The sequence below is a fragment of the Brachyhypopomus gauderio genome, chromosome 7 (genome assembly GCF_052324685.1).
Source record: "Brachyhypopomus gauderio isolate BG-103 chromosome 7, BGAUD_0.2, whole genome shotgun sequence".
NCBI classification, from domain to species: domain Eukaryota; kingdom Metazoa; phylum Chordata; class Actinopteri; order Gymnotiformes; family Hypopomidae; genus Brachyhypopomus; species Brachyhypopomus gauderio.
In genome coordinates, this window is record NC_135217.1 from 4,623,174 (window position 1) to 4,649,376 (window position 26,203).

The 26,203-nt window shown below is 48.9% G+C and overlaps 1 protein-coding gene across 4 annotated transcripts in view; it reads right to left on the minus strand.

The window, feature by feature from the left end:
* arhgef12b (Rho guanine nucleotide exchange factor (GEF) 12b) overlaps positions 1 to 26,203 on the minus strand; it is a 49,463-nt gene that overhangs the window by 4,979 nt on the left and 18,281 nt on the right. Inside the window, exons 2-34 of one of the 4 annotated variants that reach the window (XM_077011071.1) lie at positions 20,016 to 20,036; positions 19,585 to 19,679; positions 18,301 to 18,348; positions 15,732 to 15,830; positions 15,154 to 15,203; positions 14,223 to 14,280; positions 13,858 to 14,048; positions 13,609 to 13,686; positions 13,261 to 13,380; positions 13,003 to 13,137; positions 12,764 to 12,889; positions 12,580 to 12,681; positions 12,248 to 12,364; positions 11,777 to 11,869; positions 11,576 to 11,618; positions 11,182 to 11,287; positions 10,807 to 10,944; positions 8,452 to 8,484; positions 7,695 to 7,809; positions 7,465 to 7,594; positions 6,913 to 7,134; positions 6,669 to 6,813; positions 6,541 to 6,576; positions 4,906 to 5,057; positions 4,384 to 4,530; positions 4,187 to 4,272; positions 3,921 to 4,046; positions 3,022 to 3,136; positions 2,812 to 2,912; positions 2,617 to 2,694; positions 1,209 to 1,284; positions 884 to 1,051; positions 400 to 493 (exon numbers count right to left, since the gene is read on the minus strand). In XM_077011071.1, coding sequence (XP_076867186.1) covers positions 400 to 493; positions 884 to 1,051; positions 1,209 to 1,284; positions 2,617 to 2,694; positions 2,812 to 2,912; positions 3,022 to 3,136; positions 3,921 to 4,046; positions 4,187 to 4,272; positions 4,384 to 4,530; positions 4,906 to 5,057; positions 6,541 to 6,576; positions 6,669 to 6,813; positions 6,913 to 7,134; positions 7,465 to 7,594; positions 7,695 to 7,809; positions 8,452 to 8,484; positions 10,807 to 10,944; positions 11,182 to 11,287; positions 11,576 to 11,618; positions 11,777 to 11,869; positions 12,248 to 12,364; positions 12,580 to 12,681; positions 12,764 to 12,889; positions 13,003 to 13,137; positions 13,261 to 13,380; positions 13,609 to 13,686; positions 13,858 to 14,048; positions 14,223 to 14,280; positions 15,154 to 15,203; positions 15,732 to 15,830; positions 18,301 to 18,348; positions 19,585 to 19,679; positions 20,016 to 20,036 — 3,444 coding nt within the window. The remainder of the gene's footprint in view (positions 1 to 399; positions 494 to 883; positions 1,052 to 1,208; positions 1,285 to 2,616; positions 2,695 to 2,811; positions 2,913 to 3,021; positions 3,137 to 3,920; positions 4,047 to 4,186; positions 4,273 to 4,383; positions 4,531 to 4,905; positions 5,058 to 6,540; positions 6,577 to 6,668; positions 6,814 to 6,912; positions 7,135 to 7,464; positions 7,595 to 7,694; positions 7,810 to 8,451; positions 8,485 to 10,806; positions 10,945 to 11,181; positions 11,288 to 11,575; positions 11,619 to 11,776; positions 11,870 to 12,247; positions 12,365 to 12,579; positions 12,682 to 12,763; positions 12,890 to 13,002; positions 13,138 to 13,260; positions 13,381 to 13,608; positions 13,687 to 13,857; positions 14,049 to 14,222; positions 14,281 to 15,153; positions 15,204 to 15,731; positions 15,831 to 18,300; positions 18,349 to 19,584; positions 19,680 to 20,015; positions 20,037 to 26,203) is intronic. The other 3 variants (XM_077011072.1, XM_077011073.1, XM_077011075.1) reach the window with 3 other exon arrangements.

Genomic DNA, 26,203 nt, shown 5'->3' on the forward strand with positions numbered 1-26,203 from the left:
GTGAAGCAAAAGTGCGTATCACAGAATCTCTCACTGCATCCATGAAAAATAACACGATCCACATACGCTTGCCCTGCCCATGGGGTCTGGAAGCTGTTGGAGGGGATCGGGGATTTGGGATCAAGCTATTAGGGCTCCTTCTGACTTTTCTTAACCGTCGAACACATCGGAGGTTTGTGGGTGAAGGATGTGTCATACAAATTCATAGCCTTCATGTCCACAGTTTTCTATTGACATCCTGGATGACTGATCTCCTCAGAGTAAAGCTAAGACTTTACTCTGGCAATTCCTAGATTTTGGCAATTCTGATCCTACCCAGGCTCTGGTCTCCAGGCAACCCCCCCCCCCCCCATTCCAACCTCCCACCTCCACCCCCCGTTCCCACTCGGCTGCACTTACGTCCTCTGCTCGGACACGGTCTGGGCCATCAGCTCGTAGATCTGCGCTCCGTTGTCCGACATGGACAGCACAAAGAAGGACTTGTTGTCTTTGTCTGCAAACAGCACACCAGAACAGTGAGTTGGCTCGGCTCTCTCTCTCCCAGCCATGGTCCTTGGGATAAACCCATAAGCCCAAGTGTTCCCACAGAAAGCCTTTAGTGATGCTGGGATTGCGAACAACGTGGCATTAATGTCGTAGGGGGGGCCTGTTGACAAATCGCATTTCTCCAAAGAGCAACACTTTGATACATTAGAAATGAGCTTTTAATCTCCACTCAAGAACATCTAAGCAGTCCAGTCCTCTGGGAGCCCTGCCAGTCCAGGTCTTTGACCTGTTTCAGCACCTCATACGCACTGGGACAGAACAAAAACCCGGAGTGGAGCGCACTCCCATTCCACTCCTTTTGGGGGCGCTGGTGGGGTTTTTTTGCGGCGGGCCTCACCGGTGGCCACGGAGCGCACCAGCACCGTGCTGAGCTTGATGATGGGGCTGAAGGTGTGCTTGGTGTCCGCAGAGCCTGCGAGGTTCTTGCTGTGACACTTCAGGATCAGCTTCTCGTCCTGCCTCTGCAGGAGCACCAGGATGTCCTCCAGAAGGAGTGTGTACAGCTCTGAACGGACACACACACACACACACACACACACACACAGTAAAGGAGCTGATTTTGCGTTCAACATTCATCTGCGTATAAGCTTTACACACACTTAATCGAATTAAGTGTCACGGATTCTGTTTTGTGTGGTTTGAAGAACTTGAGGCACGCTGACCGATGGTCTTGTCCTTGTTCACTTTCCAAGAGAGCGGACCTTCATGCACCATCCTCCTCTTGGTCAAGTCGAGGTTCTGCAGGGGAACAAGATGCTCGTTAGGAAACGATAATCTGAATAAAACACCCCACAAGCTGCTCGTTAGGAAACATTAATCTGAATAAAACATCCCACAAGCTGCTCATTAGGAAACGTTAATCTGAATAAAACACCCCACAAGCTGCTCGTTAGGAAACGTTAATCTGAATAAAACACCCCACAAGCTGCTCGTTAGGAAACATTAATCTGAATAAAACATCCCACAAGCTGCTCGTTAGGAAACATTAATCTGAATAAAACACCCCACAAGCTGCTCGTTAGGAAACGTTAATCTGAATAAAACACCCCACAAGCTGCTCGTTAGGAAACGTTAATCTGAATAAAACACCCCACAAGCTGCTCGTTAGGAAACATTAATCTGAATAAAACACCCCACAAGCTGCTCGTTAGGAAACATTAATCTGAATAAAACACCCCACAAGCTGCTCGTTAGGAAACGTTAATCTGAATAAAACACCCCACAAGCTGCTCGTTAGGAAACGTTAATCTGAATAAAACACCCCACAAGCTGCTCGTTACGAAACGTTAATCTGAATAAAACACCCCACAAGCTGCTCGTTAGGAAACGTTAATCTGAATAAAACACCCCACAAGCTGCTCGTTAGGAAACGTTAATCTGAATAAAACACCCCACAAGCTGCTCGTTAGGAAACGTTAATCTGAATAAAACACCCCACAAGCTGCTCGTTAGGAAACGTTAATCTGAATAAAACACCCCACAAGCTGCTCGTTAGGAAACGTTAATCTGAATAAAACACCCCACAAGCTGCTCGTTAGGAAACGTTAATCTGAATAAAACACCCCACAAGCTGCTCGTTAGGAAACGTTAATCTGAATAAAACACCCCACAAGCTGCTCGTTAGGAAACGTTAATCTGAATAAAACACCCCACAAGCTGCTCGTTAGGAAACGTTAATCTGAATAAAACACCCCACAAGCTGCTCGTTAGGAAACATTAATCTGAATAAAACACCCCACAAGCTGCTCGTTAGGAAACGTTAATCTGAATAAAACACCCCACAAGCTGCTTGTTAGGAAACGTTAATCTGAATAAAACACCCCACAAGCTGCTCGTTACGAAACGTTAATCTGAATAAAACACCCCACAAGCTGCTCGTTAGGAAACGTTAATCTGAATAAAACACCCCACAAGCTGCTCGTTAGGAAACGTTAATCTGAATAAAACACCCCACAAGCTGCTCGTTAGGAAACGTTAATCTGAATAAAACACCCCACAAGCTGCTCGTTAGGAAACGTTAATCTGAATAAAACATCCCACAAGCTGCCGAGGGAAGGAAAGGGGCCATGCCTTAAATTCAGCAATCATGGGATATTCGCTTTGCTTCAGCGAGGAGAGATCCAACCTTCTCTGGTAGTCCTCCAACCTCTGAGGAGCAAACACAAAACCCAAAGGGGCGGCTCAGTGAAGCTCTGTTCAGTGATGGCACGTAATTATAAAGGGCTGTGGTCTTCTCCCGAGCCCAGCGGGGAAAGAAGCGCTCACCTGTTTGTTCTCAGCCTCCTTCACTTCCTGGTTCACGTGGTTCAGAATGTTCCGGCAACACTCGGCAGCGAGCTTCACTTTACTCTTCTCCTCTGCGTCGCCTGAGGAGAAACGTGCACACGTGAACTTGGGGTTTGGCAGGGGACGGGTCAGGAGCGAGGGGGGCGTGTTGGGGGTGGGGCGGGGGGAGGAGTTAGAGGGGTTTGGTACCGGTGTATTTGGCGATGTTCTCCAGCAGGAGGGGGTATTTGGTGAGCCTCTGCATTTCCACAGGAATGATGTCCTTCAACTGGAGGCGCCGACACTGCCGGTTACTCTCCGCCTCCTGAAACGCATGCACACGTGAGCTAACTATGCTAACACATGAGCTAACTATGCTAACATGTGAGCTAACTATGCTAACTATGCCAACACGTGAGCTAACTATGCCAACACATGAGCTAACTATGCCAACACATGAGCTAACTATGCTAACATGTGAGCTAACACAGGAATGATGTCCTTCAACTGGAGGCACCGACACTGCCGGTTACTCTCCGCCTCCTGAAACGCGTGCACACGTGAGCTAACTATGCTAACACATGAGCTAACTATGCTAACACATGAGCTAACTATGCTAACATGTGAGCTAACTATGCTAACTATGCCAACACGTGAGCTAACTATGCTAACACGTGAGCTAACTATGCTAACATGTGAGCTAACACAGGAATGATGTCCTTCAACTGGAGGCGCCAACACTGCCGGTTATTCTCCGCCTATTGAAACACGTGCACACGTGACCTAACTATGCTAACACATGAGCTAACTATGCTAACTATGCCAACACGTGAGCTAACTATGCCAACACGTGAGCTAACTATGCCAACACGTGAGCTAACTATGCCAACACGTGAGCTAACTATGCCAACACGTGAGCTAACTATGCCAACACGTGAGCTAACTATGCTAACATGTGAGCTAACTATGCTAACATGTGAGCTAACTATGCTAACATGTGAGCTAACTATGCTAACATGTGAGCTAACTATGCTAACTCAGCAGCCTCCTTTCTTCTCGCAAATGCGCACCGTGTGTGTGTGTGTGTGTGTGCGCGCGCTGACTCCGACCTGCACAAAGGAGGCGAAGCGCTGGTCCTTCTTCTGTCTGCTCTTGATGAGCTCGAGGGAGAAGGGCTGGTTACTGCAGAAGGTGCCCGCCGCATGCTTGATCTTCTCTTCTTCTGCACCGCTGAACTGCAAACAGCAACACACACACACACACACACACACACACACACACACACACACACACACACACACACACACGTGACTTCAGCCTTTATTTACACTAGTACTAGTCACATTACTGCACAGCGATGGCTGGACTCCCTCACCCAGGACAGCAGGTCGTCTCCTATAAGGTCTATGACCGCTGCATCGTTCTTCTTCCGAACAGCCGCCATCTGCTCCATTATGGACGCTGGAGAGGGCAAGAGTCGGGTCACCACAGCAACAGAGCTTGCACCATGGCAACAGCCAGCGCTTACGTGCGTCACCTCCGAGCGTCTCTCCTGAACCGAGCGCGGCTTACCGTGGAGCAGGACGATCTCCTCCAGGTTGGTGAAGATGTTCTTCACGTCTGCGGCGGGCAGGATGGCCTCTCGGCTCAGCCTCTGGTAGAAGACGTTGTCCAGCACCTTCAGCATACGCAGATGGGCGCGCTCCGTGTAGAAGAGCTCTGGGGGGGATGATGGATACGCCTTAGAGATCTAAGAGTGGCTATCAGCAGTCGCGGATGTTTGGTGAATCACACACAGCTGATCAAAGGTCTGGGCGCACCTACTAGTACTTCATTTATCTATACTACTGTCCACATTATACATCTGTGAAACAGCACATTCATGTTGGAGTGGGTGGAAAGGCCTGTCGCATGTGACCCCTGTGCCCCGCCTGCACGCTGACCCTGTGATCCGCCTGCGCGCTGACCCTGTGACCCCTGTGCCCCGCCTGCACGCTGACCCTGTGACCCCTGTGCCCCGCCTGCACGCTGACCCTGTGACCCCTGTGTCCCGCCGGCGTGCTAACCCTGTGACCCCGTGGTCAAGGTACTGACCGTTAATGACCTCCTGCCTCTTGATCTCGTGGGGGGGCAGCAGGTCGAGGACGTCCCTGCTGACCAGCGTCTGCCAGTGGGGGGGGTCCAGTTCTGCCTCCACCTCGACAACCTGGTCATCCTCACTGTGGACCTCGCTCTGATCCATCTTACTACACACACACACACACACACACACACACACACACACACACACACACACACACAACCTGGTCATCCTCACTGTGGACCTCGCTCTGATCCATCTTACTACACACACACACACACACACATATACACACAACCTGGTCATCCTCACTGTGGACCTCGCTCTGATCCATCTTACTACACACACACACACACACACACACACACACACACACACACACACACACACACACACACACACACACACACACACACACACACACACACACACACACACACAACCTGGTCATCCTCACTGTGGACCTCGCTCTGATCCATCTTACTACACACACACACACACACACACACACCTATATATTCACACAACCTGGTCATCCTCACTGTGGACCTCGCTCTGATCCATCTTACTACACACACACACACACACACACACACACACACACACACACACACACACACACACACACACACACACATATATATTCACACAACCTGGTCATCCTCACTGTGGACCTCGCTCTGATCCATCTTACTACACACACACACACACACACACACACACACACACACACACACACACACATATATTCACACAACCTGGTCATCCTCACTGTGGACCTCGCTCTGATCCATCTTACTACACACACACACACATATATACACACAACCTGGTCATCCTCACTGTGGACCTCGCTCTGATCCATCTTACTACACACACACACACACACACACACACACACACACATATATATTCACACAACCTGGTCATCCTCACTGTGGACCTCGCTCTGATCCATCTTACTACACACACACACACACACACACACACACACACACACACACACATATACACACACAACCTGGTCATCCTCACTGTGGACCTCGCTCTGATCCATCTTACTACACACACACACACGCACGCGCACACATATACACACACGCACACATACATATACACACACACGCACACATACATATACACACACACGCACACATACATATACACACACGCACACATACATATACACACACACGCACACATACATATACACACACACGCACATATACACACACACGCACACATACATATACACACACACACACACACACGCACACACACACACACACGCACGCACACATACATATACACACACACACACACGCGCACGCACACATACATATACACACGCACGCACACATACATACACACACACACACACGCGCGCGCACGCACACATACACGCGCGTACGCACGCGCACACACGCACACACACGATACGTCAAGCAATCGTTTTCATTCAACGGTGCAACAGGGCAGCTGGCGGACAGACACGAGTCCTGCTGCGCCGTTTATTCACACACACACACACACACTGAACACATTTCACTCCGTCAACAACAACAAAAGGAGCTCCGTCATCAATCATCTCTCACGCCCACTCCACCTTCCTCCACCCTCCTCCTCCTCCACGGCCTGACACTGCTCACCTCCTGAGTGGCCGGGGTGTGCCTCCATCGAAGATCCTGCAAGGAACACCACACCACAGGTCAGCCGAATGCCCGAACCAATGCCTGAGATGTCCCTTTGTTCTGTGGATGGTGATTGGCCAACCTACTTGTCTGTATCAGACTCCTCCTCCTGAAGGTGTTCCACAGCGCCGGAGTTAAAGTCAAAGAGCGTGCCTGAGGAAGAGGAGTCCTGGCCTTCGCCGGGGGGAGCTCCCTCGCCGAGCCTCTGCGTCACGGAGGTGGGCGGTCCACCTGCATGGGGGGGAGGGGTGGGTGTGACTGTAGGAGTGAACCATCCGGACAGGACGGGGGGGGGGGGTAGATTCGAGGGGCAAGATGAGCTGGTCTCACCCGTGTCGGGCTCTCTGGGGCCACCGTCAGGCCCTTGGGCGGCGGGGGCGCTGAAGGGTGGCGAGGCCACCAGGGCGGGTTCTGGGGAGGCGGTAAGCGAGACAACCCCCCGAACGCGGGACGACGGCAGCAGCAGCGGGTCGGGGGGCTCGGCCGGTCCTGTGGCGGCCTGGGGGGGCTGCCTCTGTGGGCGGGGTTTGCTCTGCTCGAGGGCCTTGGTGACTGAGACAGACACAGAGGTGATCACTGCTTCTGAGGTTCACCAATCAGCCCTTCATTAATAGCAACAATCACAAAGAGATGGGAAATATTTCACGATGTGAACTGTAGTGTATTTAAAGAAAGGGTTCGGCACAGAAGTCATGTTCAACTCCTGGTCACCCCAGACAGGTACTTCCTCAAAACCCAACCAGGGCAGGATGCTGATCTCAGACCTGCTGCCACCATAATCCTCTGATCCTCCAACTTCATTACAGTACAATGCAACTGAACTCAGCACAGTTACTATTTTCAGAATTGATGGGGGTGTGTCCGGACGGGGGCGTGGCTTACGAGCGGCGGGGTCGTTCTTGCTGGGCCGGCCAAGGATGCTAGGGAAGCGAGGCTTTTTCACCTTCTCCTCGGCACCACCCGCACCACCGCCACCTCCATCCTTCTCCACCCGTGTGGTCCTCTGTTTGTGCTGGTGGAGAACAGAACAGAATGTGGGCACGGGCAGCCAGAACCGGCCAGAACCAGCAGGAACTGGCCATCAGCAGCGTAGGAAAGTGAAGGAAGCTTACCTTGAATTTGGGCAGGATGTTCATGCGCTTGGGTTTAGGTTCAAACCCCCGAGAGTCTTTCACTTTTACCCCAAGATGCTTCATGTAGGACAGGATGACGTACTGCATGTTGTTGCTGAGAGAGAGAGAGAGAGAGAGAGAGAGAGAGAGAGAGAAGGTCCCTGACCATCACCAACTTCAATATTCTACAGAACACAGACAATAATTAAACTAACAGACCATACAGAGACGTGTCAGGTAGTACACAAACAGTATTGAGCGCAATACTAAGACACTAATGATATTAAGATGGTCATTAGGTAGTCATCTCTGTCAATACAGGGCTACAGGGGAATAGACCTAAATTCACTTGGCATTCTGTATTCACTTTACGCAGGTAGAAATACGTAAGTGAAGAAGGAAAGAAAAAATGTTAGTTAAATTGTACTTCTCCCTTTTATCCAGCAGGGGGAGCACAAAGCTTCTTCTACTTTCCCCTCATAAGCAATTTTATGTTAAAGCTGGAGATGGTAGCCACTGTAGCTGGGGAAGTACGATATGCGGCTGTGTGGTAGCCACTGTGTTTTACAAGCGCACAAATCATCCTGCCACCTTCTACCACGCCCACCAACACGCCCGCCCGCCTGCCAACACGCCCGCCCACCCGCCAACACGCCCGCCCACCCATAAGTCCACCCAGGATTATACGTCATATGCCAGCGACTCGCTGGTATTTTGGTACGGATGTAACACAAAAAGCGAAGTGAATTCCCCTCACCACTTCTCCTCCTCTGTGGTCGACGACGGCACCCTGTGAAACACAAACACACACACACACACACACACACACACACACACACACACACACACACACACACAAGTTTAACTTCTCCTTTCTGTAAGGTACATATATATGGAGGTCTAGACTTTGTGTGGGTGTCTGAGGAGGAGTAGTACACACTAGTGTTGTCAAAAAAAATCGATATATCGATACGTATCGATACTGAACATTCTGAAACGGTACAATACTCGTTTCCCTTAAGTATCGATTCTTTTTACATAAAATGCGCTTTCGTTTGACCCACCCAAGCTGCCGTAATGCACAGGACAGTTTGTAATGTTAATATGGCAGCTAAAGCAAACGCAGTGCTGTTGGATCCGAAGCAGATACAGATGGAAAACCGAAGGACATGAACAAGCCCGTTTGCAAGCGGTGCTTTTGGAACATTTCAACGAAGGGCGCTAAAGCCTGGTTGAGTGACCATAGCGCTCGACTCCGCGCGCACCTCGCGCGAACCTCCGCGAGCGGTGGAGGCTTTATACTTTCCGCTTTGCAGTGTTGTCCGAAACTATATGTGGTAGTATAAAAGAAACACCCCTCAAAACAGGGGAATGAACACTTACCTGACGAATTTTAATGCTGCTTTGTGTTTCAGGTTTGAAAAGTGATGCAATTTAGGCTAAAGTACTTGAAAATGTTGAAATTGTAACTACTTCGTTTCACAACAAATATCTGTCTGACTGGACATTTTTCTTGTATTACATTAACAAATACGAGCCTCTTATAATTCCAGGATGAAACATGAGAGAACGTGAAGACGTTAAGAAAAATGCACGTTACATTATTACGTTAACTCTTGTAATTCCAGGACGAAACACGAGAGAACGTGAAGACGTTAAGATTGGGCGTTTTGAAAATAAACAACCATTAAATAATGTGATTAAAAGCGCAATATTTCGAATCATTTAGAGTATATGTATAAATATTTAACTTAATTAAGTTTAACGTGCTGGAAAATATTGGTACAAGCGCTTGAATTGAACCCTGCAAACATGACTTTGTTCATTGCGCTGAGGCGCGGTGCGCGCGAAGTTACAAAATTCGAGAGGTGCACGACCTCGCGTGCGCCGCGCTTCAGCGCGATGAACAAAGTCATGTTTGCAGGGTTCATACACCTTGTGGAATTCAAACACTTGTATGTCACTTTCAAGGTCCATTTCAATATTTCCCAGCACGAGCAAAGACACTTTGTCAGACGTTCAAAAGACGTCCACTGAAAAGCCAGAATGAAAGTTTTAGCGACGTCTTTTTTAAACGTCTATTACTGCCGTTCAGTTGCAGTTTTTGCACGTCCTGACATCCAATAAAGGTCCTAGTCAGACGTTCAGATAGAAAACTCGTCATAGACGTTCATGTTAAGTTAAAAGGTTAAGGTCCTAGTCACACTGTCAGATTTTGAACCAGTTTTGAACGTCCACCAGACATGCAAAAATGGGTCTGGACTGACCGACGTGATACAGACTTGATTTTAACGTCTTTCTGACGTTCGCTTTTTTATCACATTATTTAATGGTTGTTTATTTTCAAAACGCCCAATCGTAACGTCTTCACGTTCTCTCATGTTTCATCCTGGAATTACAAGATGCTGGTATTTAACACAAAATAACTGTTCAGTCAGACAGATATTTGTTGTGAAATGAAGTTACAATTTCAAGCATTTTCAAACACAAAGCAACATTCATTTGTTTGTTTATAAAAAAAAATAAAAAGGCTTTAAAACAGAAATTAGCACCGTATCTGACTTTGGTATCGAAAATGGTATCGAATTTCAATATTTTTTAAAGTATCGTATCGAAGTTGTAATTCTTAGTATCGTGACAAGCCTAGTACACACACACACACACACACACACACACACACACGAGTCTTCTACGGTGGCATGACTGCATGGTGTGTGTCACTGTGCTTGTCCTTCAGCTAGCTATGCGGGGGGGTCCCATCCCTTCACCCTCATGCCATGTCAACGCAGCGACCTCTGGACAAGTGGTCTCAACAGCCCCCCCCATACGGCAACGGCATAAAATCTGGCCACATTCACCAGGCTGTGGCCCTGGACTAGAGGAGCTACCCCACCCCCTCAAGAATGCAAGAGCACTGTGACCTCGGGAAGGTCATCGGGGGGGGGGGGGGGGGGTTCGTGAACAGCACATAATGTAAAGAATTCTCTACTGAATGAATGACAGCCTAGTCCACTACAAACCAGCGCGAGGGCGTAACTTTAGAATCCCTGAGCCAAGAACGAGCATGCAGGCACATGTAGAGGTGTGTGTGTGTGTGTGGGTGGCCACTCACAGCATGTCTTCCAGTTTGCCCATGATGTGTTCGGCACACGAGCGCTCTCTCTCCAGGGCCACGCGGTCACGCAGCCTCTCCGAGTCCAGACGGGTCAGCTCGCCCTCGGCCAGGGTCAGACCCATGCTGCGCTTCTGTCTGGAGACACACACGCATGTGCAGGTGCGCGCGCGCACACACACACACACACACACACACACACACACACACACACACACACACACACACACACTCTCTCTCTTTACTTATAAGGTGTACTTACCAGCTTACACACTCATACATGCAAGCATGTATACAATTTTGGAGAAATAGAGCATCCCACAAGCTGAAGTAAGTGAATGTATGTGTGTGTGTGTGTGTGTGTGTGTGACCAACCTGAAGTCTTCTAGGTGTTTCTGGATGTCAGGAAGCAATGATTCCTGTAGCTGCTGCACATACTGTCTTTGAATTTCCTCTGGGATGAGGTCAAGTCTTCTCCGATCTGCACACACGCACACACACGCACTATGATGATTCATAATACAAGGAGAAGAATACAGATTAAGACAGACTAAGGTTCATGCTCGTTATGTTTGACTAATAATTCCATCTTTCTATCACGCAGAGATAAGACAGAGGAGTCTGTGTTTAAGACAACTGGAACTTTCCCAGTCACACCCAGTCACACGCTGACTCACATCGTAAAAAAACTCTTATCGAGAGTGATGCAGTTATGACTCACTCACACACACACACACACACACACACACACACACACGATCAAGCTCACCCAGATCAGCTGAGATGGCGTCTGGCACTGCTACCTTCAAATGCTGTACGGAAACAAAACGAGGTGATCTGAGCCACATGGCCGTCCCACAGAGGTGTGTGTATGTATGTGTGTGTGTGTGTGTGTGTGTGTGTGTGTAGACGTGCGCGTAGCTGTGGATGAACCTGATGAGCGTGAGTGTGTGCGCGCACGTGTGCTCACCGCCGTTCGGTCCAAGAAGATCGTGTGAAAAAAAATGCGCCTGGTGTCTTTGGGGCTGCTGTGTTTGTAGAGCTCGACGTAGAGGTAACACAGCTGCAGGACACACACACACACAACGTTTTTTTTTCTACTCAGAAATGCCATAAGGCTATGCAGGTATCTTGTTTCTGATAGAAATAACTAAAGTTTTGTTTTTAACACTAGGGTTAGTAAAGGATTACAATTTTTTTTAAGTATTATACATTTTTTTAATTATAATTTTAATTTCTTGATTCATTTTTGAAGCGGACGCTTGGGAAATCCTTCAGAGGCTTCCAGCATCTGGGATTCGTTAACTTGGAGCTACACATTTCATCAGGTACATTTGGTAGGATCACACAAATCTGGCCAATATCATATTATGAATCCAAAATGGCCCGTTCTCAGGGCGAGGGGCGTTTAAATCCGGTGGGGGGGCGCGGGGGGTCGTACCAGAGGCGCAGGGTCGAACTGGAACTGCGAGAGGACGTGGTGTAGGAAGGCAGCGAGGTGAGCAGGCCGGGACTTCAACAGTTCCACGCTCTGAAAACAGCTACACTGACCATTCATCTACAGACGAGGGTGTGTGAGGGACGGAGGAAGAAGGAGAAGATGGAGAGAGGTGGTGTGAGGGGACGTCAGAAGGGTGGGGAGGGAGAGAGGACACAGTATCGGTCATCGCATAGGACTGAGGACATCTCCAACAGGCAAGACAGAGGACGTACCCACAGACGAGGTTTGTCAAACGTGTCAGAAGTGCTGTGCGGATATAACCGAACCCTCACCTGCTCCTGCTCCGTGTCAAAGTCGTCGTCCTCAGCACCAATGATGTGTGGCGGCAGGCGGGAGGAGGGGCTCCCCACACTGGACTGGGAGTTGGAGTCCTGCTGAAGCAGCAGGCCCATGGGTTAGCGGCAGCACAGAACTACAAATTCGACAGGTGAGGCCGAAGCAAAGGCACGCGCTCACCAGGTCGGCGGGGTCGTCGGCGTCGGGGGAGGGGCAGGAGTTGAGGCTGTCCCGTGGCGTGGTCTTTGGGCTGTGACACAGGGTCTCTCTTTGGTACGGGCTATCTGGGACAGGACTTGTGGTGACCTGGGGGCGTAGCAATGCTGTGTTAGCGGGCGCTGGGTTAGCGGGCCGGGTTAGCCGCCCCTGGGTTAGCGGGCGCCGTGTTAGCGGGAGTCGTGTTAGCGGCAGCTGCTCACCGGTGTGAGGGCGTTGTTGCTCCAGGGTGAGTCTGTGCTAGAGTCAGGCTGCCACGTCAAAAGGGCGTCCATGTCACCTAATCCACCGCCATACTCCACCTCTCCTTCTAATAGCCTTGGAGAGAGGGAGCCATCCTGCAGGAACACCACACACACACACTCTCTATAGTACTGCGGGACTGTAAAACTGACCAGAATAACGGTCAGCTCAGGTAAACCAGTGTGTGTGTGTGTGTGTGTGTGTGTGTGTAAACCTACCTGTGCAGACCCGAGGGCCTTGCAGAGTGGACTCTGGAGCAGGAGAAGGTTCCTCTGGGCTTCCTGGATGTCCTTCAGTAGTTTGGTGGTGGGGTTCCTGCTGTACTCCTCCTTCATAGCCTGACATCCACACACACGACGGGGATGTGAGAATCTGTGTGTGTGTGTGTGTGTGTGTGTGTGTTCACAAGCAACACAGACATAAACAAACTGCAAGGTGTCTCAAATGGCAAAAATAGTTCTGTGTTTGCACCGGTGCTTTCTCTCCGTAAGCACACGGGCCATCTGCTCTGTCCAAACCAAACCGTGCGTCAGGTTCTGGGTCCGCTGCAGCGGATCAACACCGACCTGCAAATCCTGCTGCGCCTTGGTCAGCATGGTCTGAAGGATGTCGACCTTGGGACTGCTGGCTGGGTTCTTCTCCTCCTGGGAGGTACAGACACACCGAACCAAGCAAGAGAAGCCCGATCAGCCACTGACCGCCGCTCCACAGACAATACGGGCAGGATATGTTCAGAAGTGGGAGGTACAGACAGATTTGGGAGGTACATGGGAGAGAGAGAGAGATGGGTGGAGGTAAAGAAAGAGCGTCCTCACCCATACAGGCGGAGGGGAGGTGACGCGGTCCGAGGGCCTGCTGGAGGAGGGGGTGGAGCAGTCGGAGGCCGGGGGGCCAGGCGAGTGCGGGGAGCTAAGGGTGGAGAGGGGGCCGCCCTCGCCCTCCGACAGGGGGATGTGGGCCAGGCCCGGGGGTCTCCCCAACACCGTCAGGGCTACGTAGGAGCCCGCTGCAACCGAGCAGAGACACACCACCACACAACTCAGCTGAGCAGACCACCGTTCAGACACTGCAGCTCACGCAGCATTAAAAACCCTCCGACACTTAAGGTCAGACGTGAGGAGAGGTGATCGTTTCTCCATGGTCCAGCAGTACGTGGTTGCTGTGGTGACAGGGTACTTACATTTTATGAGCTCCACAACTTCTACATGATTCGAGTGCGTTACTAATGTTCCATTGACCTGTAGAGGGCAAATGTAAAACGAGACATTTAAAAAGGTGGCTCGTTTTGGCCCGAGTGCCAAGAGAGGTCTAAGCAAGCCAAGGCAAACGGGTGAAAAGACACACACACTACAGTTCATGAGAGCTGCACTGAGCATCATGTCTCCACCGATGTCACAACGTCAGCCTGAGTGACACCAGAGGTCAGTGTGCAAATGAGGTCTGAAGAACCATGACTAGTCTCAGATCAGTCCCTGTTGGATCAGGTCTCTGAAGAACCATGACTAGTCTCAGATCAGTCCCTGTTGGATCAGGTCTCTGAAGAACCATGACTAGTCTCAGATCAGTCCCTGTTGGATCAGGTCTCTGAAGAACCATGACTAGTCTCAGATCAGTCCCTGTTGGATCACTGTATTTACACAATTCTCACAAGAGTTTAAATTATTTTAGAAAAAAAAAATTCATACAGGCCACACCAATGGGTCGGCTGTGTTCTTAGTACATCTCACAGAATATCATGACTCATTGTGTAGAAATCAGTAGTTCAACACTGGCAATTTACTAAACGTGGCATTCTACAGTTGGCCAGAAGGGGGAGCACTGGTGACCCCCTCCAAACACAGCAGATATCTTGCTTGGTTTGCCTGCACTCTGGGCTTGTCTCACACACACTTACAGCAGACAGTCACTCGTGGAGCCCTGCATGTCTGTGCACACAGAACTGGGTCCAAGTCTCGGTAGCTCAATGTTATGCAACAGGGCTGCCTATTACACTATGCGGTCCAGTCCCCACGCGGTCCAGTCCCCACACGGTCCAGTCCCCACGCGGTCCAGTCCCCACGCGGTCCAGTCCCCACGCGGTCCAGTCCCCACTCATAAGCAGAAAGTCTTACCTTAATTATTCTATCGCCAGTCTGAACACCTGCTCTCATGGCGGCTCCATCTGTCAGTACAGGACGGAGAGAAGGAGTGAGACATACAGGAGAGAGAGAGACATACAGGAGAGAGAGAGAGAGAAAGAGTGAGACATGCAGGAGAGAGAGACAGACATACAGGAGAGAGAGAGAGTGAGACATACAGGAGAGAGAGAGAGAGAGAGAGAGAGAGAAAGAGTGAGACATGCAGGAGAGAGAGACAGACATACAGGAGAGAGAGAGAGAGAGAGAGAGAGAGAGAGAGAGAGACATGCAGGAGAGAGAGAGAAGGAATGATACATACAGGAGAGAGAGAGAGAAAGAGTGAGACATGCAGGAGAGAGAGAGGAGTGAGACATTTGGTGCAGCAGTATCCAGATTACTGGAAAAGAAAACACAAAAATCTAAAAGAAATGATCAGATGGATAACAGCAGGGTGTTTTCACACATCAGGTGAAGTGTGTGTGTGTGTGTGTGTGTGTGTGTGTGTGTGTGTGTGTGTGTGTGTGTCCACAGTACACACTACTGAGAAACTGCCAGTAGGATCTGGCTGTTACCTTCTTTGACGAGCTGTACAAATACAGGGTTATCTCCGCTCACCGTCAGCCCAAAGCCATTCTCATCTTTCTGGATGATAACACACCGCTGAACGAGCCCTGGGTAGGGAGGGAGGGAGAGAGGGATGGAGGGAGGGAGGGAGAGACAGAGCATATTAGTGGAGTGTGGCTGTTAAGGTGTCAGGTAAAGTCACCATCTTAGTCGACAGTATGGAGATTGGTGGAGAAAATGAGGTCAGAAGTGTCTCCCCACAAGCACCTGAGCACCAGCCCACAGCCTTCCCATTACAGAACGCACCCCAGGCCTGCCACACACACCCCCCCCCCACACACACACACACACCTCCCCACACACACACAGCTAGCCCATTGTGCTCCAGTGGAGTAGGTAGAGCTTTACGAACGTAGCAGTGAACAAGGTGGCCCTGAGCACGTCTCGTCAACACTTAACACACTGCAACATTTCATAATACACACAAGCTCATGCAATATCACTGCACAATAGGAGCTGATTTAAAGGACGTCTTTGCCCTGTGACCACAGATCCAAACATGTGCACAAGAGACTTGTGGAGCTACGCATGTTAATCCGAGCCGTCGGTTTCGTAGGTCCCTCTACGATATCGCTATGGCAATGGGCCATCTTTCTTGGGAAGGTTTCGGTACTGAGATTCACGTGAATGATGGTAACTTGTTTGCTGCAAAACTGTACACTTCCATTGGCATCTTTCATGAAAAGGCATGTGTAGGTGTTGTAAATGCATACATCAGGTTGGGTAGCATTCATAACTGCTTGCAGAAAAGGTAATTATGTGTTCACTAGCAGCATAAATGTAAAATAAACCTGTCAAAACCGTCAGACCCTGTCAGAACGAGAGGAGTCACAGGAGAGGACACACCTGGTCACCGGGACCCACAGGAGGACAGGACTCTGGTATGAATAAGTCAGCTAATTTCAGAACACTGCCACTGACAACTAGCGCCTAGCAGTTAGCCACTAGTGCCAGCTCCGGGCGAGATCCAGCATTCAGGCTGTAGCTGCTGTCTATTCTTACTTAAATCCATTCTCATTCCCAAAGTGCAGAGAGACGTCCCACGCTCAGGAAATCAATAAGTGAGGGGGATAAAGTGCTACCTCGTGCTAATGTAAGTCTGAAGTAGTATACTGGGCAGTATACCGGTTCGCATCGAAAACCGGTGTTTATTTTTGTTATCATAAGAATTTTTCATAAACTGGCCACACCAGTTTAAATAACCTTCACGTGTCTGTAATGCAGCATGGTCGTTAATCGTTTCTCACGGGACGCTTTTTATTGCTGCGCCGCTAAGCACAGAAAACGAGGGACGTTCTGAACCACAAATTCTACCAAACATTGAAGTAAAAGATGATGCCCCAAAGGAACTTTTGCCAAAGACAAAGAAAGGAGCCGTGTCTGTTGTCAGGAAGTACCGGATTTTCTCGACTATACAGCGCACCTCAATATAAGCCGCACCTACAAAGTTTTTTTTTTTTTTTTTATGGAAAATGTTGTATAAGCCACACCAGGCTAAAAGCCGCATATATCTACTGAACCGAATACATTTAACCGAACTGATCAGTTTCTGAACGGTGCCTGTAGCATTTAACATGCAACAGTTTTGACTTTCAGCCGGTGTTGTGCCGAATTCCGAATCCCCTGTTTATCCGCATAAATATGCTACAGAAGATTTATAGAAACATTTATGTTTCTATGCATAAATAAGAGGTAGCCTTTAATTATCCATCACAGAAAACGGTATAATCTATGTCCAAAGCCACACTGGCTCAAGGGTGTTAATTATTTTAAATAAAAAACACACTGGCTATACCGAAGTACACCTCTGACCACGACTTCACAGGATTACAGTCTAAATATCTAGTTAGGACAAAACTAGAGTGCTCAATGAACTAAGTTATAGTCCCTGTAACTCCCGAATATCATCTGTAGCGTCTTTATGCGTGTGCAAACGAGGGGAGTTGGAATTTGGCACAACACGTTCGTTTAAAAAAAAAAATCTCCGTCATGCCTGAAACCATGAAACCGATATAATTTTGAAAAATACCGTGATACAGAATTTTGGTCATACCGCCCAGCACTAGTCAGAAGGATTCAATGCCAAGGCAGTACGGTTTCTGTCTAATTGGTCTTGCATAATTCTAATGCGGGTTTCTTCCCAAAAGCCTCACAGAGGTGTTAGTATGGTTTCCGTCTAATCTAGAAGGATTACACCAGCACGGTCGTATGATGCAGATCCGTGAGGAGGCTGGTCAACACGGGGGACTTCCAGCTGGTACTCATGACTGACCTCTGACCACTTGCACCACTTTGACCAGTTACGAAGAAGGAAGTAGATCAGTTGGGATTCTGTAATGTCTTCAGGCTGACCTGGCCCATTAGCTTCCAAACGTTATGTCCTTGTTTGGGGGGGGGGGGGGGGGGGGGGGCGCAGTGTGGGAAGGCTGACAGGCAAATTGAAAGGAAACACCACACACACACACACACACATACGATCACACCCCCCTATGGCACCAGCCTTCGGTGAAGTCTTACCACACGACTCGGGCCTTCTCTCTGCCACTACACTCTGCACAGGGAGTTCTGGCAACAGGTCACACATGGGACACACACACACACACACACACACACACACACACACACACACACACACACACACACACACACACACACACACACACACACACACACACACACAGGTGGAGAAAATAAAAATGTGAACAGAATGAATGGATATACTAAAAGAGAACATGGTGGTTCCTAGATGTTGGGATTTAAAGGAGATTGCGTTTGAGATGAGGAGCAATGCTGGTTAAAGTGATGCTCTATAAAGTCAAGAGTAAAAGCATGAAAACGAATGAACCAATCCCAAGCTTCACATACTCGTGCTACAGAGTTCTGGGCTCTCCATGAGCAGTACGCTTTCAACATACTTACTACGTACACACAAAACATACCGGCGTCAGAGCAGTGATGACACCCCGAGTTGTCACTGGTGGTTCCGCCCCTTCAGTTCTAGCTACGTTTGCTATGCGTGTTGCTATTTCGGTGGCTGGCTTCCGACAAGACATCCCGAAATTACGGCACAGTTATGAGGAGGCGGAGACAACGCCATGGCAACACGGAGACAGGCTTGTCGAATAATCCCCTAACCAGATTCCTGGGCATCAGTCATCAAGCTACCAGCGTCAATAAAGCCACCTGCCTGCAAACTGCATGCTGAAAGAGACCCTGGCCATTAACCCATAGTGCTCATTCATTTGTACTTAATCTACATTAAATTTTAACTGAAATCAACTGGGAGATTATGAAGCAATTCAGTGACAAGATAATATGTGTTGCAATACTAAATAAACTCTCCAAAATGCATTAACCACCAAGTTCAGAACATAACGCCCTAATCGTCTTAATTTTTTAGTCTTTCCTCAGACCACTTAAGCATGCAATTTCCTTTAATCTCTTTGCTAACATGACTATGTTTATTTCACAACCCAAGCAAGAGTAAAGAAACCAGCAGTGATCTCGTTCTCCTGCAGTCGTGTCTCACAGCACTGAGACCTCGTGAGACGAGCACATCCCTGCTGCACTAGAGTCCCAACAACAGTAATGACCAGTGTGAACGCTCGATCCATGCTCAGAAAAGTAAAAAATCAGTTCAGAAACAAACAGGTCATACAGGTATGATCAGCACGAGGGGGAGGAGAGGCAGTCTGGGTATCGTAAGCCTCCCTCGTCCGTTTGCCCTCCCGGCCTTGGGGAATAGAGCGGAGCGCATGTCTGGGTCATGTGACGGGCCACCCTGGGCTCCCGGACTCTTACCTGTGGGGTCAAACTCGTGGGACAGGGGCGTCGACACCTTGTCACTCTTAGGTTTCTTGTCTGGGGGGTGGTCCTTGTTGATAATACCTCCGGTTCTATATGTGCACACACACCCATTAACACACAAGCATTTCATCTCAGCTGCAGCTGAATAACCTCTATATCAGTGGAGAAACAATTTCAGAATCATTAGTTTCAGTCCAGCGCTGCAGAGCTCTTGGGAAGTCATGAAGAACTGAGGAATTAGCGCGTCACATTATAATCCTGAGCAGCTGTGTCTGCCGTATCTCTACATCAGTGTTGTGTCTAGCCGTGCTGTGACTCAACCTGCTCCGTCTACGGAGCGGGCCCCAGCGGGCGTGGCCCCAAGTGGGCGCTACTCTGTGCGCGAGAGGCCAGGGAACGCTGGGAAGAATCCGGCCGGGACTCACCTCGCTGGTTTTTTGGGAAACCTGCAAGACAGAAAGAAAGTTTGTTAGCACAGCGAGACAACCAGCAGCATGCATCATGGGAAAATGACATCACTGTCTGGGGCGGGACACGAAGGTGATGGCTGAGGCAGAGAGCATTTCCTGTCCCTGTCTCCCGCCCTTATGCCAAGGCCACCACACGTAACACTGCTGAACCGGGCGAGCAAGTTCACGAGGCTTTGTTAGGGTTTCCAGACGGTGTGTGTACTGACCTGGCATAAGTGATGCGAGCTCCGACACTCAGACCTTTTAATCACCTACCTATTCATCCTGCTCTCCCTGTTGTCAGACCTTGGGATTAATCAGTCACATGCGGTGCAAACATGTTTGAGCACTGCATACCATACCTTAAGACCCAGGAAATGCACTCACAAAAATGGTCACAAAAACATTCGTGAGTGGCTTGAATGGCGAGTGTGGTTTTAAAGTCACGAGTGTGAACAATGCCGCCCTCGTGAACGCCACGCCGGAATGGTGACTTATGGGTTTGCATGTGCGCTACGTGTATCGCTGCACTCGACACACAGCTAGGTCTTTGTGTCGTCTTCCTATGTAGCATATGACAACAGTGTGCGTCCATCTGCTCAGGCGACTGTGAGGAGGCCTGACCACCACAGGAACAGGGCTTATTTCGGGACATACTTAGACTGCGACACTTTTGCGCTGCTAGCATCGGTTGCTATATGATCACCACAGATCACTGTTAATGCCAGAGATTTTATAAAAGGGAAAACGAGGTGTGAAAAATCTAACCACAGTGATGCATTGGGGCGTAATTTATAAGCCCAGCCCCAAAGCAGGACAGGGATAATGAAGAATGCTTCACTCAACAACAAACACGCTCCTAAGCGGAACACATTGTATTATATCTTTCGGCGATATGATACCGCTGACATCAGTATCGCGATACCGATTACCACACAATATATTGACCGGCCAGAGAAGCCAGCTATCTAATCAATAGACTGCAGGAATGCTGGTCCTTAGCTACAGCTCCTGTGTGTGCTTGCGGAGAACTGGAGGAGCGCTCTCTACAGAAATAGCTCAGACTTCTTGCCCCCACCCCTAGCCCTCTTCCCCTACCCCGCCCCAGCCGCCCCACGCCCCTCCTCCCCGCCGCTCCTTCCGTGGGTGGCTTTTGTTTTTGTTGCTGTTCCTTCCCCTGCACAATGAAGGCCCGCGCGGGGAAACAATGGCTCTCGCGTCAGGGCCGGCCCACTCCACAGCGGGTCTGCGGGCCCGATTCCCGGAAACAGAGAGGGCTTCTGGCAGCCAGGCCGGCTTCCTGAATGTGTGAATGGGGAGGGGAGGGGTGGGTTGGGGGGGTTTGGATGTGCCGCAGAGAAAGCAGGGGGCAGGATTTGGCCAAAATAAAATTCTCAGGCTCCCTCTCTCTTTCCCCTCTGTGTCTCTTCCTCTTTTTTCCCCCTCTGTGTCTCTCCCTCTTTTTTCCCCTCTGTGTATCTCCCTCTCTCTCTCTTTCCCCTCTGTGTATCTCCCTCTCTCTCTCTCTCTCTTTCCCCTCTGTGTATCTCCCTCTCTCTCTCTTTCCCCTCTGTGTCTCTCCCTCTCTCCCCGCGATATTTTTTTATTTTTTAGAGGCAGAAGCAAACATTTGCAGCCGAGGCCAGTTCTTCCCAAAAGTCAAGAAGAGACGATCGAGGAACTGTGCACGGGGAAGCTGTTGATCTACAAAAGATCCAGAAGGTCTTAAAAGCTCCTTATCGATTGGCTGTTTGGGAGTCATGTGACAAAGAGGGAGGGGAGGACAGTGGCTGAGATCCACTCCATCGCCTTTGTGTTTGTGGGGGGGGCAATCACCTTGAGGGCACTATGGAAACAGGAAGGGCTTATATTCTTATGCAGAGAGGATTATGGAGCAAAGGCTTCTGGGAGAGGAAGGCAAAGGGGGGAGAAGAGGGGCAGGAGGGCAGGGGAGGGGCGTAAGGCAGAACTGTACAGGACAACGGTGGCAATTTCATTAGAAGCACCTATGCGCACGATTGTATACGAACAAGTTCTCACGCCTGGACACGTCGACACCAGGGGAACCAAGCGCGTTTCTCCCACTGTAGGTCGCCACTTTAGAAAAGTGTAATCACACTCCTAGCGGCTCCTCGGCTCACGTGAAAACACGTTACAAATAATAAATGAATAAATAGATGTCTTGGTTCACCACTGTTTTTCCATAGATGACCTTATCGGTATGAATGATGTGTTCTGTAAGGTAGTGAAGCGTTTTGACTAGCTAGACAGTATTCATAAGGCCTCAGAGGCCACCGTCTGGCTAGCCAGAAAGGAACGGCTATCAGCTGCTTCATCTAAACCCAGGAAATAAGCAATCTGGGAAGGCAGGAGGTGGGAGATTCCTCCCAGCCAATCAGCGCCGCACAGCTAAGGTCAACGTGAAATGTTGACAACGTTGAAAATAAAAAAAAAACGGGGCACAAAAATGGATTTACAAATTCAATGATTGAAGATGCTTCCTCCACAAGACAGGGCATCCATTATATCTATAGAAGGCATTCCTCACAAATCCATCCAATCAACCAAATCCATAAACAAATATTCACTTTTATACCATATCCATAACTGTGTTTTTGGCACAGCCAGTTATTTATACCGGGTGTACTTTATTACAGACCTGTAATACACTGCCAAATGTCAAATACAGGAAGAAACACGAACACGATGGTGTGCTCAGCGTAGACCGCCACTGGTGGATTACCGAGATCAGGGTTTTTGGTGTTAATTGAAACGATTTGGGAACTCTTGCCTTTCCTAAACTCTTAAGCTTGTTAGTATGAGACCCAGATGCAAATCCCAAGTGTGGTAAGAGACAACCAGGTGCAGATTGGAATATTCAAAACATGCAGACTGCTGACGCCCCGTCTAAGGGCCATTACGGATAGAAACACTACAACTAAGAAAACATCAGAACTCTTCTTCACTTTGATTAGGCAAAAGGGGGAGAAACAGTATTTTGCACAGACCAGTTTCAACCATTAGGCAGTAAATTAGCTTTCAAGTCAAGGCCTTGTGACTCCCAGCTGCCTGGATCCACGAAAATGTTCATTCTGTCCAAAAACCCACGCCAGACCGTAAAAAAAAGCTCACGTTTATGAGGCTCTGGGCTTTCAGACAGCTACAACAGCAGGACGAGACCTGAACTGATCACTTCAAAAGGGCTTGTCTCATACATTACATAGGAGTCACATCATCTTTTTTCACCCCTCCATTCCCTTCTCTCTCTCTCTCCCTCCCTCCCTCTTCTGGGGCCGAGGCCCCGGAGGGAGGTGACACCATCACTCCTTCCACCCCAATAAGTCTGATGAGGGAAAGCACCCCCCTCCCCCCAGAGACGTACATTTCTTCACGCTATGCTGTCCACTCACGTTTTATTATTCCGGAGAGGGGCAGGCTGGGCAGTGGGAGCTTTGTGTCAAACACACACACACACACACACACACACACACACACACACACACACACACACACTTTAAATAGCAGAAGGATCCAGCTTGTTCGGAATATACCTCTAGGGATGAATTATGGTGCAAGCTTAGAACATTTCCATTAGGGAAAAGCCTCACCAAGACCCCACGAACCCCCCCCCCCCCCACCCCCATCCGACCAAACCCCGCCCCCACCGAGGAGCAACAGCAAATCAAAGCTCATGGCATGAAGCTAGTGCTCTTGACACTCATGCCATTAGCAGTGGGCCACATGCCAAACAACAAAGCAGAGAAACACTGAGACAAATTCTGCTGCAAACCATTTGATTAAAGCCCTCCAGAGGCTGCAGGTCGTGATCTTGAACTATCGGGATCTTATTTGAATTTTAAAGTGTTGGGTCACACATGACGTGAAACCTTTCAACAAGCTCATCTTAAGGCGCTTCGCCCGCACCACTGAAATGATTCTGTTCCACCGCTGTGAGCTGAAGCAAATAAACCTGAATCACACTTCACTTCTGCTCAGATGGAGAGGAGACGGAAGAGTTCCTCCTGGGTCCCACACAAGACGGAAGAGTTCCTCCTGGATCCCACACAAGACGGAAGAGTTCCTCCTGGATCCCACACAAGACGGAAGAGTTCCTCCTGGATCCCACACAAGACGGAAGAGTTCCTCCTGGATCCCACACAAGACGGAAGAGTTCCTCCTGGATCCCACACAAGACGGAAGAGTTCCTCCTGGATCCCACACAAGATGGAAGAGTTCCTCCTGGATCCCACACAAGACGGAAGAGTTCCTCCTCGTAAAAACTTCATTCTTCCACCTGCGCAATATAGCAAAGATCCGGCGATGCCTCTCTCAGTCTGCTGCTGAGCGCCTCATTCATGCTTTCATTTCAAGCAGGCTAGACTACTGCAATTCACTATTGGCTGGTATTAGTTCTTCCTCTGTTCATAGGCTTCAAATGGTCCACAACTCTGCTGCTCGTCTCCTCACTTTCACCCGTATGCATGATCACATTACACCTGTTACACATTATACATTACCTGTTCTCCAGTATCTTCACTGGCTCCCTGTTAGATACCGGATTCAATTCAAGATTCTCTTATTGACCTATAAGGCTCTAAACAACATGGCTCCTCCTTATCCGTCTGACCTTCTACTTCCCTACAGACATTCTAGATCTCTTAGATCTTCTACTGTTGGACTTCTAAATGTACCATCATCCAAACTTTGTAGCTTTGGTAATCAGGCTTTTTTCCAGACTCGCTCCTCGACTGTGGAACCCCCTTCCAACTGTGATCAAACAGTCTCCCTCTCTTTCCACATTTAAATCTAAACTTAAGACTCACCTCTGCTCTCTCTCCTATGATCTCCCTGCTCCATAATTGTCTTTGTACTGTATTGTTTGTTTTGTATTATATGTTTCTGTCTTCCTTATGTATTGTAAGCGTCTTTGGTTTTTATATAAAAATAGTATGTAAAAAAAAAAAAGTATTATTATTTTTACACCCACCTTTATTTTTATTTATTTTTTTTAATAAGCACCAAAAAAACTGAATGGAAAAGACAAAAATATCACACAAATGTCACAAAATATCCTTTTACACAATGACACAATAAAAAAAAACATATTCAGCTGCAAGTCAAATGGTTTTTGGATCCTCCTGATTTAGCACTTTTGTAAGTCGCTCTGGATAAGAGTGTCTGCTAAATGCTGTAAATGTAAATGATCTGTCCAAGCTGAGGACCCCCATACTTCACACAACTGGCCGGCTTGTATAACGCAATGGCAATTCTCTGATTGGTTGGCCAGTGACAACGACTGCCTCCAATCATGTTGCACAAATTTTTTTTTACATTGATTTTAACTTTCTGAAACGCCCAATTCAAAGCCTGTTGCAATAAGAGCTCTGGACCATGTTCTCCCAGAATGCCTGGCGCATTTGTGCTACAAAATGCAAGGTGGACATACAGAGAAACATGAAATGATGGCAAACGGCTAAAAAAAAAAAAAACATTTGCCGTTAATCTCTCCAAAACCTCATTTGCGTCGATGCATATAGTGGCATCCAGAAGCTATGCACGAGATCCTTCACCCAATCCCGGTTCACCATCTAAAGCAGGGGTGCTCATTACGTCGATCGCGATCGACCGGTCGATCGCGAAGGAACTGTCGGTCGATCGCGAAGGAATGTGCGTAGATCGCGTCACATAAAATAGTAGTAGATGAATCGCACATCTGCACTGACGGTTGTATTTTGATTGACATTCACGGCAGCCAATCTGCAATCCACTCAACAAATTACGTTCGCCACCCCCCCCCCCCCCCCCCCCCCCGCTCAACAAATTACGTTCGCCGCCACCCCCGGTAGATCTTTCTGACTGGGTCATCTTATAAGTAGCTCGCAAGCTGAAAACAGTGGGCACCCCTGATCTAAAGTGTCTTGGCATGACTGCGGCGCGCATGGAAAAGCAGCTTAATTCATATTTTCTTCTTCCGAGTTTTCGTAAATGGACACCAGGCCGGAGACGGAGTGTGAGAGAGACAGTGAGGAGGGCCCAGAGCCATCGTCCAGCTCAGCTGCCGTTGCCCATCTGCCCAGGAGTTCGGACGCAACACGATCTTCCTGAGCCGTGAGAACTTTTCACGCTTTGGGAAATCTTTACAGTATTGCAGTCTTTGTGGCATT